This window comes from Choristoneura fumiferana, chromosome 22 (genome assembly GCF_025370935.1).
Source record: "Choristoneura fumiferana chromosome 22, NRCan_CFum_1, whole genome shotgun sequence".
NCBI classification, from domain to species: Eukaryota; Metazoa; Arthropoda; class Insecta; order Lepidoptera; family Tortricidae; genus Choristoneura; species Choristoneura fumiferana.
Genome location: NC_133493.1, coordinates 7,864,493 through 7,888,033, shown reverse-complemented (window position 1 = coordinate 7,888,033; position 23,541 = coordinate 7,864,493). Strand labels below are relative to the sequence as shown.

At 35.2% G+C, this 23,541-nt stretch overlaps 1 protein-coding gene across 1 annotated transcript in view; it reads right to left on the bottom strand.

The window, feature by feature from the left end:
• LOC141440101 (uncharacterized) overlaps positions 1–23,541 on the bottom strand; it is a 143,044-nt gene that overhangs the window by 9,854 nt on the left and 109,649 nt on the right. Inside the window, exons 3-4 of the mRNA XM_074104563.1 lie at positions 4,138–4,346; positions 2,242–2,377 (exon numbers count right to left, since the gene is read on the bottom strand). Coding sequence (XP_073960664.1) covers positions 2,242–2,377; positions 4,138–4,346 — 345 coding nt within the window. The remainder of the gene's footprint in view (positions 1–2,241; positions 2,378–4,137; positions 4,347–23,541) is intronic.

Below are 23,541 nucleotides of genomic sequence, written 5' to 3'. Positions count from 1 at the left end.
TGAGTGTAACCTGGATCTGGGCACTGGGCTCAGCCTTTGTAATGGAATTTTGAGTAAAAGAGTGGGTGTTAAATAAGAGTGCGGATTTATGTATTCATTCAACATTGAATGCTGGATTATATTTTCTAAAGCAAACACTACAGATGCTATAAAATATTTATTGTATGGAAAAAATTAAGTAGATGAAAAAATCCAAGGTTTTTAATTGTATTTAGTACTTTGTGTAGGTATAGGTACGTTGTTCCCAAGTTTTTCTTATTCAACTTTAAGTTAGGATTTATTAAAATACATAGATAGGGTAGATGCAGGCAGCTGCGAACCGCAGAAACTGGAGTTATATGTAGAAGGCCTATGTCATACAGAGGACGTCCTACGGCTGAAATGATGATGATTATGATAATGGGATGACGAGGCATCCCAGAGGCTGGTATGTCTTTTGTTTTACACCCAGGCCATGAGCATGCCATTATAATCTAGGGATCTTAGAATTGCTAAGTAATTCGATGTTACAATGCTTAGGTACCTTCAAAAACTCATCGGTGCCATTGATTCCTTTGCCAAAAAGTTTATTTATTTATTTATTCTGGAGAACCAACAGCTTTAAACATACAGATTAAAAATAACAATAGATGCAGAAAGCCAATTACAGTTTCTCGCCGGTAATAGCAGTGTAGGTACAAATAATAGCAGAATGCCCGCACAGAATTCACTTGGGCACAAAGAAAGTAATAATAATACTAATAACATCAACACTTAAGTAATGACGAATTGACAAAGAAGAAATATTATACTTTGATTAAATTGAATTAATTTACAGCATAAACGATAAGAAAAGGTCTTAAGGCCTTAAGGCACGCTCTCTAGATAATGATTCACCAGAGTACGTCTCAAGCTACGGGTGTTGTTAACATTGAACACGTCAATATCAAGCTCCCTAGTAAGGTTGTTTAATTGTCTACTTGCACGTATACGAAAACTGTTCCGCCTATAGTTAGAAGATCCGAGAGGCACAGAAATAGGTGGCACATGTCTTTTCGGTCTGGACGGAGTGTTGAAAGATATATTACCGAGCAGCTCAGGACAATCGATGCTGCCATTAGTAATTTTTAACATATATATAATATCTGCAATTTCACGGCGTTTAGAAAGCGGGATAAGATGATGTTTTTTACAGATATTTACATAATTAGAAGAATTATATGGGTGACGTAATTTAAAACAAAGATATTTAGCAAACTTGAACTTTTCCTGCAAAATCTCGCTCTTCTATTGGACAACTGGATCTGATCAACTTTAATATTTTTTTTACACAATGAATAGATCTGTGTTTGACCACAATCACGCCTGATGGTAGGCGTAGATGTGTACTAGGATGGAGAAAGCTTGTTTAATAAATGCCCATTCAACGTACATTTGAAGACGGCCAGATTATAGCGATCAGGAAACACAGAAGCTTTAGCTTATATGTTGAGATGGCAAATAGACTGTTACTCGGTCGGATCATCTGATCTTCATAATGGTTCGGAGGCACTTAAGGTGGAATCGATCCAAAATACGTGTGACGCCGATATACACACCACGTCTCGGAAGAATACAAGATGCGAGTGCGTAATACCGATGTTTTGCGGCGAGCCAATGTTAGTGGCATTGAAGCCTGTATGCGTCGTCAGCTTCGGTGGTGCGGTCACGTATTTCTTATGGCGGAGGAAAGAGTGGCTAAGTGCATCTTATATTCAGAACTGGAGGAGGGTAAACGAAAACACGGCAGACAGCTCGTTCGGTTCAAAGATGTGCTGATGCGACATATGAAAAGGTGTCGCATCGAACCCTCGCGATGGGAAGATTTGGCAGCACAGCGGCTTGAATGGCGCAGGACTGTGCAGAATTTGAGGAACAGCGTAAAGCCGACCTCGATACTAAACGCGACGAGCGTAAGTCTCGGCCACCTGCTGGTATTTGACAACTCCTGATTTTGCCATATTATTATTAAAATATAGATATACAGATAGTGCTTACGTGCCGACAATGCGGACGTACGTTCACAGCTAAGATAGGCTATGTAAGCCATCTTAGAGCGCATGAGCGCCAAATAAATAACTAGGAGTCGAAGTGGTTGCCATGGCCCAAATCGGTCGGATCATCATCATTATCATCATCATCAGGCTGTTACTAATCTGACTCACTGTGACGATCAACTCGAAAGTGTGTTGTAAAAAACTTTTCAGATATCTAATAACGTACCAACAACAATCATCTCAGCTGCTTTGATGTCTGTGTGGAAGAGAGGCGCGTCAGCTGACACCTCACACTGGTATTCCCCCGTTAGTGTCCGGTCCACTTCTGTAAGCACCACGCGATTCTGATCAGATCCTGCCACCTGGAAAAAAAGCGTATTTGATACTATGTTTGAGGAGAGCAATGACATTATTGTGCGAGGTGAAATGATAAAAAGTTCTTGACTAGCGATCACGAACCGGAAGACGAAGCGTTGGCATGTCATTGGTTTTGATTTGAGCATAGGGAGGGAGGGGGGTAACTAAACTCCAATTCAATAGAATCTGACAATCCTGTAGATACTTCCAGCCTACTAATATAAACACCGGGCTGCCTAAGGCTTTGTGATGTGACTATTATTCTTTTTTTGATTCCTTTTAGATCATTATTGCAACAACAGGGACATATATAATCAAGTGTGCCCACGATAGGGTGTCTTAAATATGTAGACAATTGACAGATTCTATTGAATTGTACTTTACCTACAAAGAGGTTAAGGTGCTGATATACTACTAAATCGCGACGCCACGTTACGTCACGACAAATGTTTTTAGTTGCAACTGATCATAATAAATATTATGTGGGAGTGATTAGTACGGTCACGCGTCGGATGGCGTGTCGGAAGCGAGGCGTGGCGTTGGGTTTTATTAGTATGTTTGCAGCTTTAAAGCGTCCTTCGTTAGGGGAACAAACAAAATTGAATCAGACATAATGATGCATATGCAAAAAAAAGTTGCACGCATCACGTTTGCTTAGCGGTACTTTTTTTTACGAAAAAAGATAGATAGTGGATTACCATCAACAAAGGCAGTAAGTATTTTAATCATTTTATGCTAAAATACAGCAAAGGTTATTTACACTGAACCGGATAAAAATACCGGCAAACTGCGGTTGAGTCAGGTATGAAGCTGCGGTAAAAAAAAGTTTTTTTTTAAACCAGACGTGCCGGTAAAGTGTACAATTTTGTTGCTGTTACTGACAGCAAATACGAAATGACTTTGTGCACTGAAGTGATATTTCATGGGTTTATTTTTGGATAGTATTTTGATATTTTTTGTTCACAGGCTGGCATGAAATATTTACGTAAAGCCTTTTGTTGGACGGAAAATAATTCCGGTCAAACGTTGATGCCATGAAAATTGGATTGGAGTTAAAAGAAAAACAATTACTTATCACGCTAGCCTTTGGCTGCAACTTTGCACGCGTAAACCATTCATTGTCATCATCAAAGTCAAAGTCAAAATGTCCTTATTCATCATATTTAGCCGTAAAACGTCCACTGTTGGGCATAGACTTCCGCCGCGTAGGTATACCATCAAGCAATTGAATTGAAACTTCAGGGTTCCACAAAAACTTCCGGGAGAATTCTCAAAAATAAAAACACTCGCGCCACACGTCATGTCTAATCCTAGCGGTTGGGATTTTGTGATTTTATCCCGTAGATATATCGAGATAATAAGTAACAAATTCAAATTCAAGAAATCCAGTTTATTTAGTCGGTCGTCCAGTTCAGTAATTTTTATTCCGGAGTATCATCGTAGTTTAGCTTAAACGATAAGTAAAATATTTTAGAAAAAATGCTTCAATGAAAATATTATACTTAATAGTTTTTATTTCTCAAAGTGAAAACACAAAAGGCTTCTTGAATAAATATCTACTTTGTAACAAAAAGTATCTCAAAACCTTCCGATTATGCCGCGAGACTGTTATTTAATGTGCGAAAAAACATTCTTAGAGTAAACAGTTTTAATAAAACTCTCTCTTGGTTACATCACTAACACTACCCTGACTTGAACGCCTTGTAGCGGCTTTGTGACCCTCTATACAACAAAATTCACTTAAAAACCATTTTTTTACACTTACATCAACTTTAATCTCCGCAACAGGAAACACTTTTGTTGCCGGCGACTCTTTCGGTACATATCGATAGAACTCGATCATGTTTCTGTACCACCTTATGGAATACAGTTGCGCTCCCTCCAGCTCATATGAACACATCAGCTCCGCATTCCTCCCAGATAGGACGGCTTTGGGAGCGTGTATGTGAAGAGATTTAAGCGTGTTCACCGTACCTGTGGACAAAGACAAATGGTCTTAAATATTGAGGAAGACGAATCGTTTTGACAAATTGCAGCGGTAGGTCATAGTTTTTGCTGTTTGTTAAGTTCGGTAAAAAGATATTAGCGGGAACTTGGAAAGGAATAATGTAATTGGGTAGTTGTCTGAGTAAAAAAAACTATTTAGTCTTAGATTATTCAAAAATATTAGAAATGTAATTTTTATTTGAAAAACAAAAATTGATGAAGATATCCGGTTAAAGTTCCACGTGACGTCATGCCGTGCGACACTTTTTAGCACGGCGTGACCTAACGAACCCCATCTCCCGAACTTAGACGCGATTCATCTTTGTAATTCTTTGTTTAATTGAAAAACGAAAAAATATATGTCCAACATTTAATTTTTCTAATGATCTACATAACGGACTAATGAGGATATTTTTTTTATCCCAAAAAACTACGCAATTAATGGATTTAGACGTTTCAATGCAGAAGTCATTACTCATTATTAGGCTATCCAGTCATCGTTTCGTAACTACTCAAGTACTAGTTATATCAACATTTACTCTTTACTCTTAACTGTTGACAGAATTTTTGTTGATTGATTTAAATTATAACAAATTCATGGAACCAGGACCTGTTTTGGATGTATTATCCAATTGTGCATTCAATAAACCTCAAAATTGATGATGCTTAGTTAATTAATTTTGCTTTATTAAGTATTGTACTGGTTTATCCCAGAAGTTCCCAAATTTTGTTTCAATTAAATTTTATCCCGTTTAATTTTGTGATAATAATAAATAGTAAAACTTACATATAACTAAAAGATCACCCGATTTGACGTCTAGCTGTGTATAGTTAATTATACACCTGGTTGAAACCTTTGTGCTACTAATATCATGTTGACATCCCAGACATTTGCCAAAGAAATCAGAACTGATTATGAAAAGATTCCACGCTGGTAGTTTCCTCCACTGTACCATACAGCATAACCAAAATAAATTTACGCGTGAGGGAACACAGAAAACATGGCTTCAGTAGTAAACTTGCTAAGTAATCAGACCACGTGAGTCCGCATAAAATGTGGCCCATTCCGCGCATATTAAAATAATATCGGGTCCACGAACGCTAGGATTCACCAAATACTATTCTGTTTGAACAAACAAACCATAAATTCGGAGATTTAAAAAGCTTTTATCTCTTTGTTTGCCGGGTTGTTTGGTGCAATACCGCGCGAGCATAAAACTCATGTAGGGGTATTGTAAAAATACGTGCTTTCCAATATATTTGATAGTACTGACTTGCTTTGTCCATGTAAATTGTTTGGCTGTCAACTAAAAATGTACTTACTTGAATTCATTAAACTATAGTCTGCATACTACGGTCGAGCAGTCGTGTAGTGATTGATTTATTAAAAACTCGTGTCTCTTAAAAAAAAATCAGTTTACCTTAAAAACTGTACCTACCTTAATATTGCCATAAAGGTAGCTAAAATTACAAACGGTCTAATTTTTATGATCTCACAAATTCAGACAAGCAAAAAATCGGAAATGAGAATTCTGTTTTCGGCAAAATATTTTCAAGGAGTAATTTCTGATAAAGAATTCTTGCGCTCAAATTAAGTGGCGATCCGGAAAGAATTTGTCCAATTGAGAAGTATCAACTTCCCAAAAAAAAAAAAACAGCTTTAAACTGTCTGAAACGAAACGATATGACGGATTACATCAATCCTTTCCCATTAAAACTTTTTTAATCTTCAAAAGCAAGTTTTCATGCGCCTAAATGTACCAGGCAATAATAAGTTGCAGAGGTATTAACTGTCAGATTTGGAGAGCAAAAAGCGACGATAACAGCGGGGACGTCGTTTAGCGTTATGACCCAACTTCTAACGAGCTGCCATAAACTGGATATTTACTTTCTTCACCTTCAAGGCAAAGGTTCCAGGTAAAAATGTACTGCACGGGTGTTGTTATCGTAAAATCTTATGCCGCGTCTCTTCGCGACCACTGCTACCCTGGTACCCCTGAACAGAAAGTCCTCGTCTCTCTAGTTTAATCGTTTCCTTTTTTGTGGAGCAGTTATAAATTATGGCTGGCTTTTACTTTAATACGGTTGGTCACAAAAATCTTTTTTACTAGCGCCTCGTAAAAGGGTGTATGAGCATTAAATCGCAACATGGCTTTTAATTTAAAACATTCTAGATAATGTAAAAATCAAAATGTACTACATTAAAATGATGTATCGCGTTCACACTAGGTACTGCTGTCATTGCTTCTGACCATTAGTTGAATTAATTATACACAGTCATCAACAAAAACATCTGAACATGACGAGTGTAGATTTTTAAATATTTCCGATCACCTTTAGACAGCTCGGATTTTGACAGTGGCAACTGTAAGAACCATTACAGCTAAGACTAATAAAATTAACTTCGCAGCCGACACATATGTTGACACGACCAGGATTGAAATTGCATAACTGACGTCAATCGTAACTCAAACAAGCACAGCCTGCATAATTGAAACAAATATTTCGACACACGTTGAATTTGTTAGTTTTTATTTAGAATGGGCGACAACACGAATTGCTCAGAGCGGATGGCCATGTGAAATTGGTTTTTCACTTTGTGCCCGCTATTCACCAGCATTTTTTGTCCTGTCGGTGTTCGTTAAAACTGATGCGAAATATTGCACACCCAAATTGCTGGATTGTACATCAAATGCACTTCGTCTGGTCCTTCAACGTCGAAATTAAAATAACTCAGCACTGTTCAAAGACTGTTCAGAGCTGATGTTTACTCTAAATTGTAAGTATGAATTGGTGGGTATTTCTAAATCGGGTTAGCGACTAATAACTTTATTTTCGTTACTCTATTTACCTGTATGTATTCAGGGACCACAATGTAGTTCCTTTAGTTCCAACATTTACTCGTAGATACATTACCTAGTGACTTTTTATTCTCGTTCAAGATATTATACATAAATTAATAGCGCAGTTTTAAATGATTCAAGATTAATTACATCCTTACTAACATTATAAATGTAAAAGTATACCCTATCGGTCTGTCTATCTCTCTGTCTGTTTGTAGTGTCTGTCAGCTTTTCATGCTTAAATCATTTAACTGATTTATTATTATACTAGATAGCATTTGACATTAAGAAGGATATGAGATGTTTTTGTCCTGAAAAAATCTAGAGTTCCCACGGGAAAGCGATAAACAAATTCTTAGCAGATAAAGTCGCGGGGAAAAGTTAGTTAGGAATAATTTTCTCGCGCCTTTTAGTAGTTACTGGCATATTAGGTAAGATTTTGTCAAAATAAAGGACGCTCGTCAAAGATAGCTGTAGAAAGTATGTCTATTATAGATTTTTTCTAAAACAAAAAAATGTTGGTATTTTTCAAATAAAATAGGTACACATTTAATATGAGCGACGATAATATAGGAGTTTCAATAAAATAAGGAAGAGTGGGTGTACGTGTATCATAGCAGTCTCCCTTGCGAAAATATTCGATACAATATATTTTAGCTGGCTTACCCACAAACGTTCATAATGTTGGTTGAAATAACATTATTATGCGGTACGCGAGTTTGTTTTTTTTACGGAACAATTTCTAACAAAATGATAAGATGTTTTGGGTTGACGTCGAAAAGGGGAGATTAGTTTTTAGGGTTTTATTTACTGTCAAACTACTTCCCGTGACTTCGTTTGTGCAAAATTTGTAGTAATAAGAAAATAAACTAATGAACTACAAGTAATAGTATATTACTGTAAAGGGCGGTCATGGCGAGTAATAGTATATTACTCCAAAGTTATTTCGCGGACGAGTATGGTTTTGAAGGAAGAGGCGTAGCCGAGTCCTTCAATAGATACGAATCCACGAAATGACATTCCTACCGAGGCCTGTATACTACTTTTCTCTAAATTTATATGCGAGGAAATAAAACAGAAACATTATATTTATTCGACAAAATATATTTATAAATTAGATTATAGGTAGATTGTTATCTACCTACAATCTATAGAAAATTAACACTTTAATAAAGTAATAAAAATACACCTTTCTGATAAAAGATGCTGCGCTACGAGATAGGAGTTTGTGGTGTGCCCATTAGGATATTTTGTCCCTACTTGTAGAACTCATTTTATTTTCGTAAAAATACGTAACACGCCAGAATATCTATGACAAACTGAAATTCACGTTCCTGCCTCAATTTCGATATTAATAATTTGGGTCCCAACCGTATATTTGGTTCCACATAAAATATAGTAATCAAAATAAATAAAAATATAACTTGTAAGATTAGTAAATTACACTTTTACTATTACTAGTTAAAGCGGCAATTATTAAACGCACAACATTAAAAAAACATACCTTTCTTACAAAATATTTAGCAGTCCGATAAGATAATTAAGTCTAAATACACCTTATTATGATTTAGACACAATCATTATTGGCATTAGCTAAACGCAGAATACAAAAAGTTTTTTTTAATCTCGGTTTTTGTACGTGACTATTGGACAATTGGCTGGCTGTTTGGTGAATTTTCGGTCTTGGATGAAATTAAAAGTAAAAAACCTGCACAATAATAAACACTTCCCGGACATGTCCGGGAAGTAATGACACTTTTTTAAATTTATTATCGCATCAACGCATATAACGATGGACTTCCCGGTCGATTTGATGATGAGAACATTTCCGAGCAAGTTGGAGAAAAAACAATTATTCTGCTTACCTGTGACCTTAAATCCGCGTTTAAAATAACGCCTGATTCAATAAATAAGAAAATAGTTAACTTTCACTCAGAAATGCCAATTATTAACGTAGTTTTAAATGTGTTAACGTAACCGTTGTTCAAGTTCTCGTCTTACAACAAAACAAAGGTTGTTCATTACTTTCCCATTGGAACTACAACAAATTCTGGGGAAAAAACAATATCCTTTTTCGGTTCGTGACCTACCTATAAGTTTGTAAATGTGCAAATTTTTATTAAAATTCTTATTATAATTAGTATTCATTAAACAAGCGCTTGCTTGCATCATGTCGAACTAGATTTAAAGTAAAAGTTAAATTCAAAAAAGAGCCAAAAAACATTAGTATGTAAAATTCCATTTAAAATGGTTTCCAAAGAAAATCCAAAAGATTATAGTATCTCGGAGCTTATACAAAAGGTCGGAAAAGAAAGGTCATTATTCAACTTTAAAAAGTGACGGCAACTTTGCAAAATGAATAATGATACCCTAGTATTTTTACTTAACAAGGCAGTTAACCTGACCTTGGTGAATTTATGATCGATACAGGTATTTTTATTTAGGTATATATAATATTTCTGCCGTTAATTTAATACAGGATATTTCGTAAAATTATTTAGGCTAATGTCGTTTCCTAAAAATGGCGTAATGTCTCGAGCCCCCACTCTCGTACTTTAAAGCGCATCATCTTTGGCCTTTTTAGGTTTCCGTACCCAAAGGGTAAAAATGGGACCCTATTACCAAGAATTCGCTATCCGTCCGTCCGTCACCAAGCTGTATATCATGAACCGTGATAGTTAGACAGTTGAAATTCTCATAAATTATGTACAACTGTGGCCGCTATAACAATAAATACTAAAAACAGAATAATATAAATATTTAGGGGGGCTCCCATACAACAAACGTGATTTCTTTGCCGTTTTTTGCTTGATATTAATAACGGCAATAGGTAGACGCTTGAAATATTCATAGAAAATTTAATTGTATAATCACTTTAAAAATAAATAATGAAATTAAAATAAAATAAATATTATGTGGGCTCCCATACAACAAACTTGATTTTTTTGCCGTTTTTTTTGCTAATGTCTAATATTATATAGATGGTACGGAACCCTTCGTGCGCGAGTCCGACTCGCGCTTGTTTGTTTGATTCACAAAGGGAAAAAATACGTGCCGAAAATGACGGACTAAGTACATTATTTTTAACCAAGATATACCCAATTGGGCAGAATTGACTGAACATCCAGTTAAAATTTTGAATTCAAGTCATCGAATTTTTCTACGTTGTGTACCGCGTTAAAGCCGTGGCCACATTTTGAAAAAAACACCGGGCACGCGCGAGTCGGACTCGCATACCGAGGGTTCCGTACACACGGGAATCGTGTCTTGAAGAAAGCTTTTTCCGAGTGATTTAATACATCCAGTGTATGCAGAGACCTACTCTTTAGCAAAATGTACGCAGTGTGGGGTCATTATATTGGTCATGATATTTACAGACAGACATAAAAAAACAAGATTTTCAGACTTTTCTAGTAGGTTGCGTTATAATAGCTACCTTCACACCAAATTTCAAGATTCTGAGTTCACGGGAAGTACCCTGTAGGTTTTAATTCCCTTGCGAGTTTCGAAAATTTTCGGAAATTTGCAGCATAAACGGTAGCATCTTTTGATTGCGTTGGCTTAGAAGTTTGATTTTTTACAACTCCAAGGGACAGTAGACCTCAATATTTGATATAAATTTCACATTGATACCTTAACGCGTTCCCGAGAAAAGGGGTCTTGATAGACAGACAGACGGACAAAAATTGATCCTATAAGGGTTCCGTTTTCCTTTTTGAGGTACGGAACCCTAAAAATAAGAAATGTAAAACCATTACAGGAATGTTAAGTCAAACTTACTGAATACGGTACTTGACAACTGATTTTGCCATATTTTAATATTATTATGTAAATATAGATATACAGATAGTGTTTAGCGAAGAGAAAACTTAAATCGGTTGAAAATTGGATTTATAGTGATTTTTTGAAAATCTATATACCTGTCTCTTTCTCAAACGCTTTTCTCTATGCTGCAAGTATGGCGGTACTGGCGTGTGACGTCACATGCCAGTATGTCTTTCTCTGTCTAATCTTGAATTTCAAACCTTTATAACTTTGTTATTTGTAAATGTAGCTTAAAAATTGTTTTTCTATTCGATAACAGGCATTGTTTTTAATTTATAAAACATATACAAAATAGTCAAATACCGTATTATCTGCTGATTTTTTTTAATAATTTTAATATGAGAAGTCTAAATTTTTAATTATAACTAACGCAAAAATATACTTATAGAGTCAAACCGTCGCCAGTGATAATCAAAATCTTTATAAAATCAAACAAAATGTGTTTTAAACTAGCCTTATCTTAAACGACGTAGGAGCAAAACACACCTCCACATTTCCAAACTAATAACTACACTATCATTCACATCTTATCAAAAAACAGACTAACCACAATTTCCTTTCCGAGTTAATTAACTTAATTAACAAGCAACATTCGTTCAGCAACGTAGCGTGAATCACTAACAGCCAACGTGACGTAAAATAACGTGACGCAAAATATCGTGACACAAACTGTGACACAATAATTTTGCGTCACAGTTAATTATCGCCACCGCAGGACGCCGCACAATTTGTTTGTTTTGCGTCCTGCTGGATCATCCTGTAGGGTGGACTTGGAGGTGGAATAACTGAGGATAAAGCGCCTTGCTCACTGGAAACTTTGCCTGTGATACCGCGACAGTGAAGACAGGTGGTAATAAATTATCTTGTATGAAGTTACAGATATTTATTTTTAACTCCTGACGCAAAAAAAGGAAAATAATAGGTTTGGCATAAATCTGTCTAAAACGCCTGTGTGTAAAACGTCTGTCTGTATGTGTGTTGCATCGTAGCTTTAGAACGGATGGGACGATTTCGATGCGTTTTTTATGTACTCGTAAAAGAGATTTCAGTTAATTTTGAGGTATTGAACGTTTAAATTACTATATCGCGTACTTTTCAACTTTCTTTTCTTTGTTTTTGAGTCGTCGTGTCTGATTTCGACCAATATGACCCTTAAGATATCAAACAGTGAGTGTGGCCACCGGAATCCTTGTTGTTCCACAGAATATTTTTCGCAAGTGATTATTTTCCGAATTATTTAACATGGACGAACGATTTTGTTCCAAAACTGTATACCTACTACTCAGGATATATTTCAAGACTATCCTGTAGAACCCTATTAGGTTAGGTTAGATTTGATTTATAACAATTCTAAAATACTTACAATTCAAAAAAATCGTTCATCCATATGAAACAGTTGGGCAAGAAGGTATTTGACAACTCCTAAATTTGCCATATCCTAATATTGTTATGAAAATATAGATATACAGACAATGTTTAGCGATGAGAAAACTTTAATCGGTTGAAAATTGGATTTATAGTGACTTTTTGAAAAATCTATATACCTGTCTCTTTCTCAAACGCTTTTCTCTATGCAGCAAGTATGGCGGTACTGGCGTGTGACGCCACATGCCAGTATGTCTTTCTCTGTCTAATCTTGAATTTCGAACCCTCATAACTTTGTTATTTGTAAATGTAGCTTAAAAATTGTTTCTCTATTCGATAACAAGCATTGTGTAGTTTTAATTTATAAAACATATTCAAAATAGTCAAATACCGTATTAATTATTCGGGAAACATAATTATTTTCGGCGAAAAATTAGAGAATGGTCACCACACGAATAGGGTGACAAGAGAAATTCCCGTGGAAGTAGTGATTAACTGCCTCGACGCGAAGTTCCGTTACTGATTAGCAAGAAATAATTTCGCCTGGCTAGACTATTCCTTTTGGCTCGAGTGACCACCGCTGGCGAAATAAATATGGGCATGTTCCGGGTGGACATTAGCCCGAGTTTTTGTTAGGAAAATGAAATTAAGCTTCTGTTCTTGAAGAAAAAAGTTACTCAATTATTAACTGACTTGTATCTTTTCTGAGAAGAATTGAAATAATTATGGATAGTAATTTATTAAGATTGGTTTTGGAGTCTTTTTGTATTTTTTATTTCAAATCCTAATTTTGTTATACGGTCATCCCGTAAAATCCATATCGAAATTACAAACTGAAACATAGATGCACAGAAAAAACATAAAAAGAGACTAGCCGCTTAAGTGACTAAATAAGAAAATAAACAAGCTGAGATATGTGGTGCATGAGATATTTTGTGTCTGTACTCCTGTCCAGTGGTGGTGTAGAGGTATAGCACGCAGCACGGCATGCTGAGGACCTGGGTTCGATTCCCAGCGCTGGTCTCTTTTTCTGGCTTTTCTGTGCATCTATGTTTCAGTTTGTAATTTCGATAGTAATTTATTGTATACATTACTTGCATGTAACTCTTTATTATTTTTTTATTTACTTCTAACGGGATGGACAGGTAATCTTGGTTATAGCTAGCGAATTCACGGTGGATGCAGGCCGCTTCTTATCGTAGCATCTGGAGGTCTATGCCCAACAGTGGACGTCCTACGATTGATATGATATGGTTTGTCTGTCGGTAATCGAATCTTGTGCCCAAGTTGAATTCGACCTGCTTACGTCTTGTGTGAAATTTGATACACTCTGTAAAAAGTAGGTACGGTCAGCATCAAAAGTAGCTGCGTACTTTTCTACTTTGTCTTTTTACAGCATCGTATTTAACACCATACAAATTTGTCAAATATGTGCTAATAAAAAAAGCGATCCGCTACTATTGGTGCTGACTGTACACTCGAAAAAAGGTTGTAATTAGTTACTATTTTTTTCTATAAAACTTAAATATTTACTAAGATTATATGATAATTATGATAGTGGAAGTGATCTTTACTGATAAGCCTGAAGGAGCCGTTATTTCACGCGAAAAATTACGCACCACCACACGATTGCCACTGTAAAATTCGAGCAAAAAAGCGCTGCAAAACACTTATTATGAGCAATCCTTTAGTTCCATTTTGAGTTTTTGGTTTGTTTTTCTAGCAAATATACTTATAGTATACACTGTCAAACTTTTAAGTGTCAATGTAGAACTTATCAGTCATACGTGCGTAGGTATAAAATGTTTTAATACTTTTATACGGCTTGCTCCTTTTTGTCAGCCGAAAAACTTTCCTGCCGTTAATTGTTTTTCGTTTCCCTCGAGGTTGTTTGATATAAAAACCGTACCAACTAAACGGCTGCACCATTTCAAAACATAGTAAGGGACATTAAGCTAATTTTACAGGAGAGAGAAAAAACATGTTTTGTCTCAGCCGTACGAAATTTTGCAATATTCGTTCCAAAAGTGATACTTTCTCGGTTTATTAGATTAAGCCGAATATCCAGGTATATATATATGCACTTAATTTCCTATATTGCATGTTTTATGTGCCATACTAGGTTTTTGAAATTAACTCAAATAAAAACTTATAGTGAACCGATCAATTTCAAAACCAGTATGTGTTGTCACTTTGTCATGATCAAGAGCTAAAAAGACTAAAAATCATAAGTTTTAATACGTGGACCTTTTTTCAATTTTAAATAAAACAAACAGTCAGCTAAGTAGTTGTTCATTACAATAATTTATTATAAAAAATAAAAAATACGGCACCAAGTCTTAATTTTTTTACTTTATATTATCCAACTACCTATTAATTACCATAATTACCATTACTATTATTGATTACTGAATGGGAGATTGATCCAAATATTTTTCGGGACTGGGGTATCAGTGGTACTAGTTTAGGAGCGGATTCAGGAGCGGAAACAACAGGTTGACTTTCATTTTCTTCTGGAAACATTTCTGGAGAAGGAATAGGGGGCTTACTTTAATTTTCTTGCGGAAGTATATATATCATAATAGCAAGATGGTTCTATTAGTAGAAGAAAAGATGAGCAAATAAGCGACGAGGTAGTATTTTGAACGTTAGTCGTTATTAATGGGATGAAAAAATAACATAAAATAGCAAAAACTAACACCGAAATAACATGAAATGTTAAATGGCACAGACATAAAACATAACACAAATGCTCAAGCTCAATAAAACCATGAGACTCACACTCCCACGCTCAATAATAATACAGTATGATTACTTCCGATTTGGCACTCGGCAATTCTCGCATACCTACATCGAGAGAGATCTGAAGTGCAATAGGTACTTAGGCAGAGGTTTTGTTATTAATTACATGAAATAGGTTTGGGTATTTTATGTGATTAAATTCTGGGTTTTTAAATAAGTATCCTATGAAAAAACACGAACATTTACGGTTAAAACTGAGACGTCCGAGTATTAAGTAGAAATAATCTTACTGTATGAAGCGTAATAATTAAATATCCAAACATTTTGCAAAACATGTGTGTTTGTATGTTTGTTGGTATGTTTGTCCGTCTTTCACGTCGAAACGGAGCGACGGATCGACTTGATTTCAGGCATACTTAGAGATAGTTTATGGGCCAGAGAGTGACATAGGCTTCTTTTTATCCCGGAAAAATGCACAGTTCCCGAGGGAACAGCGCGCGGTAACCGGATTCCACGCGCGGCGAAAGCTAGTATATATACATTTACTTACACAAAATGGTTGTTGTCTAAATTCAAAGCGTTGTTCACTATACGCTTGGTGCGATTGCCTTATTTCATTCATTTATTAGCCAAATTACGCTACGTTTTAGCAAAATTTTAACGTTACACGTGCATACAAACTCAATCTTGGCTGGCAACTGCGCGTTTAAATGAGTTCGAACAGCTCCAGCGCAATAACATGAAGGTTAGCGCGGCAGCACAGTGCTGCCAACCATAACGCGTCAAAATAATAAAGAACAACGTACCTATAACATTGACTTACAAAATCGATATTAAGCCTGTTTAGTCTAGTGTTGTCATGTGGCAACTTTTTGGCTAGAGCTCGCTTTGGATTAAAAAAAAATTTTTGGAAAATCTATCACGATTTATGTGGAACCTGGTAATAAAAATGGGAATATTTATAAACTTTATTGCTACGGGAAACTCAATCGCTATATCTTTCTACTCTTATCATAAACGGCGTGACATAATTTTTTGCTATTATTTTATATTTTTTAAAAAAGCCGTGGTGGCCTAGTGGTTTGACCTATCGCCTCTCAAACAGAGGGTCGTGGGTTCAAACCCTGGCTCGCACCTCTGAGTTTTTCCAAATTCATGTGCGGAATTACATTTGAAATTTACCACGAGCTTTGCGGTGAAGGAAAACATCGTGAGGAAACCTGCACAAACCTGCGAAGCAATTCAATGGTGCGTGTGAAGTTCCCAATCCGCACTGGGCCCGCGTGGGAACTATAGCCCAAGCCCTCTTGTTCTTAGAGGAGGCCTGTGCCCAGCAGTGGGACGTATATAGGCTGGGATGATTTTATATTTTCTGCCAATTTTTTGGCTCTTTTTCTAAACACCTCCCACTCCTTTCCGTGACTTAGCAACACCCCGTATCCGCTCAAGCGGCTCTAATTTATCTCCCTTCCACTCTGATTCTACTAAAATGATTTGCACCATTAACCTTTGTCACTAGACTAGATATTTAATTTTGATTGGGTAAATATTTGAGGGGAAAGGAAAAACGTGTAATTGGTATGATTGGGGGAAAAAGTTGTCTCTCGAAAATGTACTTTGCGGCTCCGACTAACAACGATAGCGGTGAGGTGGTTGATATTATCAAACCGAGATTAGAGTACAATTCGAAAGTACCGCTAGCACAACAGTACTTATAAAATAAATAATACATAAATCAACCCATGATATTATTATTTTCGTAGTTTAAGTGCAGACCGTAATAGATTTACAAAGTATGCCTCGTCATAATCACTCACTCCAGTCATAACAACAGATCTCTATTTTTGGTAAATGCTGTGTCATTTGTTTTTAATAGTACTTTGTGTCTTAAGGGCAGTAAATAAGAAATTACGAACGAGAGTCTATTAGAAGCCCGAAGTCGTTTCGTAATTCTAGTACCGCCCGTGTGACATACAATGTTTTTCATCACAATTGCGAGTAAATTTTATATTTGTAAAATAAAAAATAGGTAATTGTTCCAAATATTGGCGATACCTTAGGCTGCGCTCTTGGCAGCGCCGCCCTCCCCCTCCCCCTCCCGCAGCATGCGCCGCAACGTGCGTGTGCATTTGGTCCTGCAGCAGCGCGCGCAGCAGTATCAGTACGGGCACTGACTCATTGACCGACCTTGGGCTTCATGACAAGAAAATTTGTACAAAAGGGTATAGCCATGTTTGTATGGGACATTGGCCCCAGAAGCCAAATTGATTGCCGTTTTGCTGATTAATAAGCCCAGATGTAAGATGCTATTTCATAAAAAAAAAACATCAAAAATGCGGCAGGTTTTTAAGAAAATAAAAAAAAAAGAAAATTGGTTTACATTTTTTTATCTAAACTACAGAACCGTTTTTTTTGTAACTTACACACATTATGTAAGTTATAAAGATGAATTATTTAAAAAAAAATGGAGTGCATGTTTTTGAAAAAAAATATAAAATACGTTATAGAATAATAGTTTTTACATAATATAACGAAAATTGGTGGGTATTACGGAAGTAAAATTAAAAAATATTGAAAACTTAAAAGTGAAAATTTCACTAGTTTTAAGGATATTTTTGGAAATCCATTTTTTTTTAAATAATGCATCTTTATAACTTACATAATGTGTGTAAGTTACAAAAAACGGTTCTGTAGATTAGATTAAAAAAAAACCATTTTCTTTTTTTTTAATTTTCTCAAAATCTAAGAAATCAACAAAACGGCAATCGATTTGGCTTCTGGGGCCAATGCCCCATACAAACACGTCCAATGCAAACACGGCTATACCCTTTGTGTGTAAAAAAAAACTTGGTCTCAAAACGGGAATCGAACCAGGTTGGTCGTTGAAGATGTAGATAAAATGATAATACAAGTACATACAACAAACAATATGGCTAGCATAATAGCTTGTAATTAAAAAAGCTATATTGATTAAATTTAAGTACTAAAATCACAAGATTGAAATAGAAATATAAAAATAGCATTAATATATGAAATAGATGTAATTCCACGTCAAACCGTAAACCCACATCACAATTTACCTAAGAAAACTTAATCAGAAAGAGTGCAATAAAAAAGTTTTGCTGTAGCGACCTAAAGAAAAATGGCGGGTCCAGACTGTTATAAAAATATTTTATGCATGAAAAGTGTTTGCCTCCGCGTGGGATATTTCTTCTTCAAATGTGGGTGTTAACCGACTGAAAAACAGAGAAAGTTCTGAGTACGGTACTACTTTTTTTCTACTTTTGCATTAACCAATTATAACACGTAAATTTTTTATTAATTAAATAAAACCTTTAAGTAGATATCATATTTAAAAAATGTTGCATGCCAATGGCAGATCATAGTGTAGTTACGTATGTAAATTGTTAACCGAGTTCTCGCAATAAAAATATTTCTTTTCATTTCACAGATTTAGTGTGTATTGTAATGTTGTCCGAAAAAAGTATTAAAATACATGTAATACTCGATTTTATTTTCTTTTTCCCATTGTAAAAAAAGCAGCCGTTAGCAATAAATAAATAAACAAAGTTCATTTGTTAATTTGTTAGTTTAAGTTTGTTTCATTAGAAATGGAGTAAAGGATGAAAGTGTTTTTTTTCTGTTTAATTAAGGACAGAAAAAACACCCAAGGTACTTTTCAATCCTTAGAAATGGCGTAATTACTGCAAGATAGCAAAAACAAAATCACGAGCAGTCCTTTGCAGGTTTTCAAATAAAAGCGGGGTAGTTGTTTTTATTTGTGATGCTTTGAATCTACGCTATAGCATACTGTAGCCTTTCTTAAAACTCGTTAAATCTCAGAAGGCCACATTGCTGTATGTTACTATGCCAAACTTCATCCCTTCACGTAGCAAATTGACGTCGTAAAATTTTCCCAATATTAAACTTAGTTTCATTAACAATTTCACTTGAAATTTCACGCTGATCGGGGCTAAGTATTAATAACGTAAACGCTAACTTCAAGTAGTTCCCGAGACTATGACAGCCATTATGGTGTGTTAACGCAGTGGAATATTGTAGCAGTATGACAAGTTTACGCGTGCGTACAAAGCAAGTGTAAAATCAAACTTCACCTGGATCCTTCAAGTTTCTAACTCTTCTCTGTCTTCTCTTCTGTCTTATTATTATATAAAGGGTAGGAAAATTGTAAGGAAACTGTTTTAAATTTTTGAATTGGCTCATTTTAAAACGAAAAATTTTTTGCTTTAAGAAAACTGCAATAATTTTTTTTTTAATTAGCTTGTCTTACCGAAAATGGAATGAGCTAAAATAAAAATAAAATGTTTAAGATAAAATTTCTTCAATAAACATGTGGTAATAAAATGTGAAATTAAATATTATTTATTTTATTTTATTATCAATTGCAATACAAATAAACATAAAGTTTTATTTTTATTTGAGAACATTTTTAAAATATCTGAATACTGTAGTGTCTCAAAAAATAAAAGGATAATGCCTTTTAGTAACATGAGAAAACTAAATGATTCATGGCAGTTTCCCTCCAGGTCCCATATTTTTTTCTATCCGTATATATAGACAGACGATAGACGTATTGAACATTGTGCAAAATGTGACACGACGCTGCAGTAGTAGTAATATTATTAGAATTGGAAATGACTGATTGTGAAACTGCTATTTTCTGAGGCTGTGCTCCTCTATGTCAACCTATATCCGTCTCACATTGTCGCAGCGTAATTATTCGAATTGGATCAATTGTGTTCCCTCCTAGTTTTTTATTTATCTTTGTTCAGAGTCATACTATAAACTGAAACTGTTTTATGCAACTGTGCTCCTACATGTCAACCGATACCCACTATATCTTATAAGATGGCGCGTTGTGTAAATATTCGAACCTGATTCATTGTACCCATAACTAATTTTGCATATTTATTTTTTATTCAAAGTCAAACCTATCGTTAATTGTTTAACTGTTATTTTCTGCAACTGTGCTCTACTATGTGAACCATTAGTCGCCACACGTTAGCGCAGCGTAAATATTAGATCCTGATCCATTGTGCCCACGCCCAACTTTCAATGTGGTTCTATTTGTTTTATTTTACTGGTTCAATTACTCATTTTATCGTTTCTAAGGTACTGCTAGAAGTTTTCAATATGTAATCGGCAGATTATTTTACGTTGTTTTACATGAAATAAGAGGTTGATGTAAGAAATTTATTCTATTAAGTAAACACTCAACTCAACAACTCCAATTAATATCCCAATGTAAGAGATTTTGATACCAACGTATGGTAGCGGTTATTTGTTCGTAGTAGTGGTGTGACTTTCTGTCTTATTTGTTATACTTTTTTTGTTTAACCTCCTATTCTAAATATGATATTATATTAATTTTCGAATCAGTAACCTAGAATAAAAGATTGTGCTTAGTTTAATTATAATGTAATTGTGTATGTAACAATATTCTAAGTTATTTTCAAATTCGATGAATGCATTATGCATTTTAGCAATAGGTACACGCGCTGAATACTTACCACAAAACACAAAATATGATGAAAAAGTAAGATTTAAAAAAATCTTTTTCATGTTACTACCGACTATAAAATAAAATAATTCAAATTAATTTTCACACATGTCAAAAAGTACGTCAGTTCAGCCGGCCCTTTCATTAATGCTCCAATTAAATCTTTTAAAAACGCAAGATAATTCCCGCTGAAGATAGCTAGCGAACTTTTCCTCGGAGCTCGGATTTTATTATTCAAAACCTTGCGCATGACGTCTTGATGAATGTTGTAAAAGTTCAAATTTTATTCCTCGTTAAAATGAATGGAACTTATATTTACGATCGCGGCTGGGTACGAATAGGAAACGTTTTGGTTAATCAGTTTGTCTTTATGACGCGGTTGGGATTAGATTATGTTTATATAGCTTTGGGTTCTAATGGATGAATTGGATGAGTGTCATAGTTTACAGCTTTTGCCTTTGAAGGTAAAGATTGGATTGACATTTCGCGATTTGGACGTCATAGACATTAGTAAAGATTGACATTGTACTACTTTGACATTTCGCGACCCGAGACATGGACGTGGCACGACTTAGACGCTCTAAGACATGGACCTCTTACGATGTGGACGCAATTTCGACACTGGACATTTTACGACTTTGACGTGAGGGTGAGGGATATTGACGTCTTAAGTAAGACTTAACCAGTTTTTTTTATTTTTAAATTATTTTTACAAGTTCACGGTAAGTTACATTAAATAATTTTAAAAGAAGCTACCTCGCTCAAAGAATTAGCCTAGCGATTCAACGAGGAAATGCTGCCAGCATCTTCGGCACAATGCCGCAGGGACCTTTTTTAGATATAGTTTAGTTTTCAATATAGTTTTTAATTTAGTTTGTAAAATTTAGTATTATTTCTGCGTTTTGATTTATTTCTATCTTAATAAAATATGTAATTTTAAAAGATATCTGAAATATGTCAGCCTGAGATTGGATAAGTTTAACTGAACTTCCTTGTAAAAGGTTTTTAATAAATTAAGTTTTTCAAAGACATCATGTCAGGTTAAATTACAACTACTTGTCAAATCAAAAGTCTTTATGAAGGTGCGCCACAGAAACACAAAATATATTGGATTAACTTTGTGACGATGCTTTGCTCTGATGTCGATGAGCTATAAAGAGTTATTTTGCTTGCTTTGCTTTGTGTCAATTTTTTTAAATGACTTCTGTTTAACTCAAGTAAATTGTCACCTAGCATTAACTAAGTAATATTCTTCTTGCCGCTGAAACTGCACGAAGCGTTCGCCAAATGCCCGCCCTCGATGTTACAGCGTAAAATGAGATGTCACCACATTCCTCACCGCTCGCGACCCGAAACCGCACGAAAGTACCCGAAGTACCCACTGAATTAACGTACACACTGCCTCTGACAGTTGGGCCTAACATTAGAGGTCGCCCCACCCTCTTTGTTTCCTTAATTGCTACAGTTAAGGTGAATAGAGTTTTTGGCCTTTTGTTTCGAAGACCTTTATGGCTAAACGGCGTTTTAATTTAGGTCATGTCTTTATTATTTCAGGCTGGGGGAATTTATGAAGGGATGTTTTGTGGGTTAGGACAATTATGATTAAAATGAATAAATTTGCTCTATCAGTGGCAGCTACATATCTTTCAATCATTCTTACATATTTAGATTTTAGTCTACATAGAGTCTAGGACATAAATATTCATACAGCTATATAAAGCGTCAATTATATTATAATTATGTACCAATGGTTACTGGCATAAAGGTGTACAGATATTTTTGACGTCTTGGTAACGTATAAAATTGTCTTGGTAAATATGTCCTTGAATGTAGAGTATAGTTAGGCTAGGTATATTAACTCTAAAATATTTTTTTTCCTGCTTCTCAAAAAAGTTTTTCTTCTTATTAAAATCGATGACATGGTTCCTAAAAACAGATCTTCGTATGTCTTATAGTTTCAGACTTTCCTATACTGACCGATATGAATGTTACACCCTGTATATCACACCAAGATTGTTATAACCCCCACGGCCAACTAGAGAATTTAGTGTAAACAAAAATGGAATAAAAATCCAGGTGTAAGGATGACATGGTTCCTAAAAACAGATCTTCGTATGTCTTATAGTTTCAGACTTTCCCATACTGACCGATATGAATGTTACACCCTGTATATCACACCAAGATTGTTATAACCCCCACGACCAAGATATAATAGAGAATTTAGTGTAAACAAAAATGGAATAAAAATCCAGGTGTAAGGACTAACTCTATATCACTTCTCTCGATACGATCTTCCCCTAGGCTACCCCCACTTGCTACTTAGACCAGGTGCTTTTTAGACCACTGCTATTCAAACCAGCTGCTTTTTTAGACGAAATGATACTAACCCACCATAGATCTCCATAGATGTGGTACAGACTGATCAACTTATCTGTGAATGAAACCAAGCAATACTACACTTTATGCGAACGGCATTAATTTTATTTTTGATTCACGGATAAATTGGTTAGTCTGTACATATCGTATTTCCTCGTAAACGTTGGTATTTAGGGTCTATATTGACTGGTAGAAAATTGTTAGTCATAATGTAATGTTTGACATAATTCTTTTTTTATCTGAAACCATTTATTTTTATGAATTGTTATAAAACAAACCTAACCTAACCTATAGAGTTCTACAGGATGACCATTTAAAAAAAAATGAAAAATGTACGGGTTCAGCAGGAAAAAAAATTATGACTAACAAGAATTATGACAAACATTACATTATGACTTATAAGATTATGGCAGTCGAAAGGATCCCAGCAAGTGGTCTAATAAAAAGCAACTGGTCCTAACCTGTTTTTGTCGAAAACTTGAAAAAACATAGGTAGGTTAGGTTAGACTTG